This window comes from Elephas maximus, chromosome 9 (assembly GCF_024166365.1).
Source record: "Elephas maximus indicus isolate mEleMax1 chromosome 9, mEleMax1 primary haplotype, whole genome shotgun sequence".
Lineage (NCBI taxonomy): Eukaryota > Metazoa > Chordata > Mammalia > Proboscidea > Elephantidae > Elephas > Elephas maximus.
Window position 1 is genome coordinate 46,615,901 of NC_064827.1, and position 9,293 is coordinate 46,625,193.

Below are 9,293 nucleotides of genomic sequence, written 5' to 3' on the forward strand. Positions count from 1 at the left end.
CGTGTATAAATAGACAATTAAACAGAACAGAAAATCTAAAAACAGACCTGAATGTGTGTGTATTTTTTTTAATAGCTAACATATTTTGAATACCACATACCAGTCTCTGAGCCAAGTGTTTTAGGTGTATTCTCTCATATAATCGTCAAAACACTCCTAAGAGGTAGGTACTGTTATCCCCATTTTTCAGATGAGGAAATGAGGCTTAGAGAGGATAAGTGACTTGTCTGAAGTCCCAGTACCCTTTGATTTTGCAAGGCTGTAAATCAGAGTCTGTCTGTACATACGTTTTGGTGGTCATTCTGGTTTCCAGCCAGCTGGCTGAAGGGAAAGTTACCGTCATGGGTGCATGGTCTTGCTCTTAGAGGGTGCTACACGGAGTCTTCCATATGTGAATACAGAAATGAATGGGGGACCATATCTCAGAGTCTGGTCAGAGAGACAACACAGAAATAATCAGCAGGAGAAGTGCTGTTATGAAGGTCTGTTGGAGGGAGGGGCTGCTTCTGCCAGAACGGGCAGTAGGAATCAGAGAAGGCTTTCTAGAGGCGAAGGTATTTGAAGTAAATCTTGAAAAACATGCTAGAATTAACCAGGCAAGGAAGGGAAGAGAAATTACCTGAGGCAGAGAGAACAAAATAGAGGCATGATACAAAGGGCATCTGTGAGACGCTCTCTGGTAGTTGGAGCCACGCCTGGGTAATGCTGTCCACAGCAAAGTAAGATACCATTAAATTTCCACTGTGTTTCCGTGAACAGACAGATCTCCTTAGACGTAGGAATGGAGGAAATCCTGTCTTCTTGGGGTACTTCATATAGACGTGGGAAAGGTGGCCTGGTGTCACAGGGAGGACATGGGATTTGGAGTCCTGCAGGTCCTGTGTCGGTTGGAACGGCATGATCTTGGGCCAGTAACATTTCTGGACCTCAGTCTTCTCATCTGGAAAATGGGGATGATAATCCCTACTCTGTCATCCAGCATAGGTGATGTGATTATCTAAGGAGATAATGGATGTAAGAAAGGCCAGAGGCCATGTAAGAGAATCCGTTGTGTTACCATCTTTTTCATTCTCTTTACATAGAAACTTGAGGTCAGGCCTGCTCCCAGGGCCTGGTGCAGACAGGGGAGAAGGCTTTGCTCCCTTGCTTGAAGTCTTCCCACAGACCTGTGCTTGAGCACAGCCACGGCTGTGATGGGGTTTTCCCCCTGCTGCCGCTTATCCCAGGACTGGGCCTCTGGAGACCAGGCAGCATGGGTGCGTGAGGACATACAGGCATTTGCCAGCCCCAGAATGCTGTTTTGTAACCTTGGTGTCTCCTATGTTGTAGGCTACGAATCCAGGGCCTGTAGCGACTCAGAGGAGTCCTCTGAAGTGGACTGTGTACTAGAACCTCTCTCGGACAGATGCCTGGTAAAGCTGGTACCCTGCACACCTCTCATGCAAGAGGAGGAGCAGGAGCCTCCTGGGGACAGTGCCGTACCTGAGGTGGCCAGGAGAGGCCCAAGCATCTGCGGGGCCAGCAGTGTGACAGACAGTGCCGAGTCCGAGGCGTCCGACTCAGCTAACACTGAGAGCCGTGGCTGCAGGACCAGCGGCTCCAGTGAGTCCATGGATGCACTAGAAGAGGATGACTTGGATGCCTGCTCCTCCAGCAGGTCTGACTTCTTCCACTTTGACTCATCAGGCTTCCCAAAGAGCCTTGATTCTGACAGCCAAGAGGAGAGAAGCAGGATCGAAACCAGCGACTTCCTCTATCTCCTGGACCTGGCCCAGAGAGCTAGTCCTCAGTGCCAGAAGACAGACTTTTCTGAGAGTACAGCTCCTGAGATGTTCAGCTGGGGCCCAGAACTGAGCGCAGTCAGGCTGGACCCCAGGCTGTACGAGGGCAGCCGGGCCGACTACTACAGTCTGTGCTCCAGTGTCTCCTCAGCCAGCCACCTGAGTGACAGTTCAGAGAGCACAGCTTCCCGGCAGGGGTGTCCCCCGCTGGCCTGGGGGCAGCAGGGCTGGCCTGAGGCCCAGCCTAGCTCCACACTAGAAGCCTTGGCTCTGCACCCAACACTGGCCTTTGAGGATGGCAGCTCGGATGAGGAATACTATGATGCAGCTGACAAGCTCACACCCCCGGACACCCTCTCAGGTGAGCCCTTGCCAATAGGTCTGCAGACTTGCCGGCAGCTTCTGAGTACCCACTGGGGGCAGGGACCAAGCTTGAAAAAGAAACACATGAGTAAAACAGGGTGCTTGTCCTCTACTGAGAAGGCAGACATGGACTCTGTGGGCCAAATTACTGGCATCACGGCTTTGAGTCAGGGCTGCAAGAGAGATTCTGAGAACTGTGGGTAAGCAGAGGTGGGAGGGATTCATTCAATAGGGGGAATCAGGACAGGCTTCCCAGAGGAGGTGGCAAATGGGCTGGGCCTTGTGGAATGGACAGAAATTACACAGAAAGGAAGGAGACTGAGAGGAGTGGCCAGCAGAGGGAAGTGGCTGTGCTTTTACTGACCCTGAAGCTACAGTAAATGAGACCTCAAAGCAGGAAGATCCTCACTAACAGACCATCGGTAAGCCTAGAAGGCATTTTGGGGTTCAAAGTACTCTGACATCAGAAGGCAGGGGATGTGTTGGCCATGTTTTTTCCAGGTTGCTCGTAAAGAGTATGGAGTGTCTTTCAAAACAGAATGACTTTTCAAGTAGACCTCACTGACAGGCCATCGGTTTTTGCAGGACACGCACATTACTCTGAAGAAAAAAAGGAAAAATACCACATAGACATTGAGAGTGACTTTACTAGGAACTGCGAGAGCAGCAGCCCTTTGATTCCTGTTTCAGTCCTTTGCTCTTGCTCTGCTCCTCCACCCCTGCGCTCCCCAGTGGTTTCCAGTCCTTAGCGGGCCCTGCGAGGTTCTCTGAGGCTTTCTGTGACCTGGCCTCTGCCTGTCTCTCTCCTTCCTTCTGAGCCCTCCGTGCATTCCTGCCACCCCGACCTCTCTGCAGTTCTTTGAAAGTGCTGTACTCTTCCTCACCTTTGGCCTTTGCATACGCTGCTCTTTCTGCCTGAAACACTTCTCACCCTGATCTGGGCTGCTGATGCCCATGCAGCTATAGGTCCCAGACTGCCCAGAGTGGGGCAGGCTTTCTCATCTCTTTCACACGTTCTTACAGTACCCTGGGATTTTCCTGCCTGTCGCTTAGCACTGCCTCTAAGCATATATTTATTTGTGATTTTGTGTTGCTGTTTCGTTCCCCTACTGGAGGACAACTCCTTTGAGTGCAGGAACTGTGTGTTATCTCACTCATTACTATGTTCCTATTAGACAGTGCCTGGCAGTTACTGCTAAATGAATGGATGAACTGTCCACCATCTACCCTGTGCCCCTGCAGAAAGGAAAAACCTATGGCCAGTCTGTGCATTGCTCCCCAGAGAGCCCAGCCAACTGCCATCCATGCCCCCAGCCTTGACCTGCTGCGCCAGCACAGTGCTGGGGGCAGGATAAGATGTGACAGAGACTATCAGGCAGGGTCCTGCCCTTATGGGGTCCAGTCAGGGACATAAGGCCCACACTGGACACTCCCTTTTTCACAGGGAGCCAGTGTGGTTCTGGGGAGAGAACCCAGCAGTGGGACACCTGAGCCTGGGTTCTGGTCTGGCCCCTGACTCACACTGGGAACTCCTCCCTTTCTGGGTCTCAGAAATGCCTTTGGTCAGTGGCAGTAAGTGACCTAGAGCAGCAGCTCCCCAGCGTGGCTGGGCATCAAAATCACCCCACATACCTTGTTTGAAACCTATAGATTCCTAGGTCCTGACCTCATAGATTCTGATTTAGGAGGTCTAGGGAACAGTCTAGGATTTAATAAATTTTTAGTATGGGCTGAGTGAAATAAGTTAATCACAAAAGGACAAATATTGTATAATCTCACTAATATAAAAGACAAGAAAAAGCAAATGTATAGAGAACAAAGTTTATTAGTGGTTACCAGGGGCAGGAGGGAAGGGAAAACGGGTACTTAATGGTGATGGAAATGTCTCGTTGATTAAGGGTGGGGTTGCACAGTCGATTATTGTAATTGTGTATTGTAATTGCTGTCATTAAGTTCTACGCCTGAAAAAGTTGACAAACAAAAAAGAGTAGCTGCTGAGTCTGCTTTTGTCCAACCAAAAACCTTATGGGACTTGATTCCTTGGTTTGGAGGTTTAGGGTCATGGTTTCATGGGACATCCCAGTTAATTGCCCTAATAACATGTTTAATGTTTCTGTTCTACCTCCTAGTTTGTTGTGTAGTGCCTGGGGTCTTAAAAGCTTGCAAGCGGCCATTCAAAATCCAACAATTGGTCTCTATTTGCCGAGAGCAACAGAAAAAGATGGAGAGTCAGGAATAGATGGAGGATATGGAATGTGTAGCTAATTGCCTCCATGAACAACTGCCCCCTTTGCCATGAGACCAGAAGAACTGGATGGTGCCCAGCTACCATTACTGAACATTTTGATCAAAGATTCTGTAAAAGAATCCTGATCAAAAGGGGGAAACTGTGAAACAGAATTTCAAATTCTCATGGACTCCAGACTTCCTGGAGCCATAAAAATTTGATGAACCCCTGAAACTATTCCCTTGAGATAATCTTTAAACCTTAAACCAAAAATATCTCCTGAAGTCTTCTTAAAATCAAGCAATAGCTTAGCTTAACTAGTAAAAAATGTCTGCCTTGAGCATTATGCTCCTGAGAACTATCTAACTCATTGCTGTCCAGTCGATTCCAACTCATAGCAACCCTATAGGACAGAATAGAACTGCCCTATATGGTTTCTAAGGAATGGCTGGTGGATTCTAACTGCCAACCTTTTGGTTAGCAGCCGAGCTCTTAACCACTATGTCACCAGGGCTCCTAACAACTATCTGTATATATAAGAAGTATCTATATGGGATTAAATTGTTAACAGCAACTTGAAAGATTAGATAGGAGACTTAGAGGGTAGTGAGTTTATGTCAGTGGGGGGTGAGAAAGATTACACAACTTGAAGAATATAATCAATGTCATTAAATGGCACATGTAGAAATGGAACATGTTATAAATGGTATGTGTTGAATTGGTTTATGTTTGCTGTGTATATCAACAACAACAAAATAAATTAAAAAAAAAAATTTTAATAAGGTGCAACCAGGCTGGAAATGACTGGTCTAAGTCATCTATAAGAGCCTTCTGAGTCTTTAAGTGCTGGGCTGTGATTCTAATTTCTTCTTGGTGATTCTAAGGACTTCCCTATTAGGGATAGGCATTGTGCTAGGTACTTTATATGCACTAATGTACTTAATCTGCATGATTGTACTGATTGGTACTGACTTGTGTTAACTTAAGCACAAAGCAAACGTCTTAGAAGGACTTAAGTTAGATCACAGAATTGCTGGCAAGGCTGAAGAACCGAGTTCAGACAAGGACAGCAACCTATCTGGGTAACAGGACTCCTCATCTGTATTGAAAGGATATTGTGGCTGGAAAGAATGGGCCCTACTATTATTTTAATCGATGTGTTCAAGTTTGAAATTCTAGGGAATTTGTGGAAAATGGGCTGGGTCATAAATCTGAGCACTTGGCTGGTTGGATAGGGTACCTTCATTAATAATTCCAGAGTCTGTAATCAGTGGGGAGACATCATTCCCTGAGAATTTGGCGGACTGTGGCCAAAAGACAACAAATGGTCTTGGACAACCAAAAGTGAAAAAAAAAAATGTTGACTACAATTATTATCCCCACTTTTTGGATGAGGAAACAGAGGAGAGTATGATTTAGTTTGTCTGGGGCTACACACCCCAGACAGGATTTAACCCAGACAAGCCTGAGCCCTGAGCCCTTGCTCTCTAAAATCTCTTTGTTTTCCTACTTTTTATGTTCTTTTATCTTTCTTGACTCACAGGGCCCAGAGCTGTTTCTGCTCTAGAACCCAGTGCCACAAGCTTGCAGCGTAAGGCCGGTGCTTGCAACCCTGAGGACAGCCTGAATCCTGGGCCACATGGACCAGAGCCAAACAGAAGGGGAGGGGTGAAGAAGTATGCCAAGACCTTGAGGAAAAGAAGGTCTTTCCTACAGACTGACTATACCTCGCAAGTCTCATTTCCCCTGTTGCCTTCAGCCTCCCTGGAGAGTGTGGACAATGTGTGCTACTATGACAGGGAGCCCTACCTGGCTCTCGGTGTACCCTCACCAACTGTGTCCTCCCTGCAGGACATGCAGGGCGAGCCTGGCCTCCTGGAGACCAAGGCCCTGGGGCTGCTGGCTCCCCTGATGGAAGCTAAGAGCAAAAACCCAGCCTCCAGGGTCATGGAGATGGAGCCCGAGACCATGGAAACCAAGTCGGTCATTGACTCTCGGGTGTCTTCTATTTCTGCCATTCGCCTCCGGGTTGATCCCAACCATAAAGAAAATTCTGGGGTTGCCCCTTTGACTGTCCCTGTCACCAGTTCCCCAGCAAGCACCCCTCAGTGTTCCAACCCAGGTTCATCTGGCCCAGACACTGCCCAGGCAGGACCTTCCCAAACCTTACCTCCATGTCAAGACCCCAATGGCACTGCCCCCAAAGAAGTGACCATGGAGCCTGGGGATAGCACTTCCCTCTTCAGTGCTGATCCTACCCCAGACGGGGTGTGTCTGGCCATCAATTCAGGGCCACATAATGTCTCTCAGGGAGACACACTAGAGCTCGGAGCAGTCCAGATGGAAACAGGATTGGGATCTTTGTTTATAAATCATATGCAAGAAACTACCCCCAAATACACAGAACCTTGGTTGTCTCCTGGAGACCAGCCCAGAAGTGCTGAATGTGGGATAAACTCAGGAGAGAAGATGGCTTCTTTCCCTACAAAGGAGGAACAGCAAGGACAAATATCTTTGGAAAGTGACAGAAAAGTTACAAACAAAAATGACACCAATTTATTTCAGGAGGATTCTGGGAAGGATTCAGGTGACCCCAGTGGTGACCTGTCAGATGCTGTTTCACAGGCCCTTGGTGTTAAGGGCCCAGCTGGTGAAGTAATAGCCTACCTCTCCTTGGAGGCTGCTGTAACAGGGACTGAGCAGACCCCAGCACACCCCGCCAGGGCGCCTCAAGGACAAAGCAGAGAAACTCCAGGCCAAGCCTGCCAGACCCAAGAACAAAAATTATTGGCAGGGTTGGATTTAGATACCGATTTCTTACTTGGGGACCAGGCCACTCCATCAGCCCTCCCTCCAGAGGGTGTCAAGGCAGAGCTCCTTAACTGTGTGAGAGGGGAAGACACAGCCCCTGCAGACACTGTGCCACAGGTCTGTTTTAATCCAGGGCCGTTCCTGACAAATCTGCCACTGTGTCCCCAAGAGGAGCCCGGCTTAGAGAATTCAAACACCTGTTCGCCATCAGAAAGCAAAGGCAAAAGCATCTGCCCTCCCGCTAGGAAGTCTCTCCTGTGTTTTGCCTCAGGAAACCATCCTGGTGTTTCTGCCAGGCCCGGGATGACCACGTCTCTGGGTTTTGCAGGCATCAATGATGCGGTGGCACCCAGGATTGGGATGGAGCAGTGTAGCTGCCAGTTCTCCTATGCCACATGTTTCCGTGGCCCACAGCCTGAGATGGAGGAAGAAGACAGGGACTCAGAAGCACACTCCAAGGCTCCCCTCACCTCCCCACCCTCTGCAGGAAGCCCGCTGGCCCTGCCCTGGCGGCCCGCCCGGGCCCACAGCTGCAGCACCGAACCCCTGTGGAGGAAAAGCCACATCTGGCCCGAGTACTGCTCCAGGGCACTGAGACAGCTGAAAGCTGCCCCCACTAACACTCCCGAGGGCTTCATCCAACTCACGGAGAGTTTGCTTGAATTACAAGACATTTTGGAAGCTTCCTGGGGGGATGGGAAGAAACACCCCCCAGAGAAGTGTACTTGGCACTTTTCTGAAAGCCGGAGCCGTCTCTGCATGGGCTCCCAGAAGCTCCTGTCAAGCTGTCAGCACGTGATCAGAACGGACCAGTCCCCCGAAGAAATGCAGGGTGCTGTGCATGACACCTTCCAGCACCTGGTCCAGCTGGCCGGCCTGTGCTTCCAGCTCACAGACTGTAGCCGCTGCTCTGCCCGGCACAGGGAGGCGGCTGGGAACCTGAGGGATGTGGTGTACACCTACTGCCAGTTTGTGGAGGCCGCTAAGCTGACCTGCGAGAGAGGCTACCATGACCTGAGTGTGAAACTCTTGGCCCGTCAGTGCACGGCCCTCACAGCCTCCGTGTTCTGTTTGACCCATAAATTCCGGGCATCCACTGCCCTGTGAGCACGCCAACTGCCCAGGGGACCCTGCGGTGCCCTGGACGTTCCCTGAGAAGCCCCCTTCATTCCTCATATCCCCCCTTCAAATGTTTACTATTTAGAGTATTCAATAAACTGCTGCTTATTCTTGGCCTGACTCATATAGAGCGATGATAAGTTTGGGTCAAAAGCATTCACATTCAGTATTCACATTCTACATTCATTCACTGGATACCTACTCTGTGCCAGGCCTTGTTCTGGGAGCTTATTATATAAAGATGAATAAGATAAGACTGTGCCCCTGATCAGGATGGCTGCAGATCCTCTAGGGGTACAGGTAGATTGCCATCAGTAAAGTGTGTACTGTAAAAAGAATATACCGAGGGTGTATGGGAGCAAGAGGAAGTCACAGACTTTGTCCCAAGAAGGCAGAGATGAGGAAAGAAGGCAGGGGTCACTGAAAAACACAGTCTTGACTCCTCACATCACACCATATAAATAACCCTTCCATATAGGAATGAGTACATGTGATATTTGATAGACTCTACCTTCATTGTTAAGGAGTGCAAGTCCACTCTGACACACGTGGGGTCCCCATGAGTTGGAATCAACTCCATAGCAACTGGTTTACTGGTTTTTCAGTCCCTGGGTGGCCCAGATGATTAAAGCACTCAGTTGCTAACCAAAAGGTCAGCAGTTTGAGTCCACCCAGAGGTACCTTGGAAGAAAGGCCTGGTGATCTACTTCCCAAAAACCAGCCATGGAAGACCTTAATGAAGCAGTTTTACTCCACATTCCACAGAATCGACCCTACAGCAACTGGGAACCGGGCTATCTTCACTTCCGGTTTTCAGCATCTGCACCAGGAGGCCTGATATTATTGGCTACGTCCCTGCAGCTTTTTTTTTCCCTGCAGCAAGCAGAGGTTTTCCCTAGGTGGCAGTAAGTTCCTTAGTTGCCTGGCCACCCACATTCAGGTGTGCTGTTTCCTCTGAAATTGACTGCACCCTTTAATTTTGCAACCTAGTT

General features: G+C 49.1%; 1 protein-coding gene across 11 annotated transcripts in view; it reads left to right on the top strand.

The window, feature by feature from the left end:
• FRMPD1 (FERM and PDZ domain containing 1) overlaps positions 1–8,417 on the top strand; it is a 173,148-nt gene extending 164,731 nt beyond the window's left edge. For all 11 annotated transcript variants that reach the window (XM_049895799.1, XM_049895797.1, XM_049895795.1 and 8 more), the window contains 2 exons: positions 1,330–2,142; positions 5,915–8,417. In XM_049895799.1, the coding sequence (XP_049751756.1) occupies positions 1,330–2,142; positions 5,915–8,289 (3,188 nt within the window). In that variant the 3' untranslated portion in view covers positions 8,290–8,417. The remainder of the gene's footprint in view (positions 1–1,329; positions 2,143–5,914) is intronic.
• The last annotated feature ends 876 nt before the right edge of the window (positions 8,418–9,293 follow it).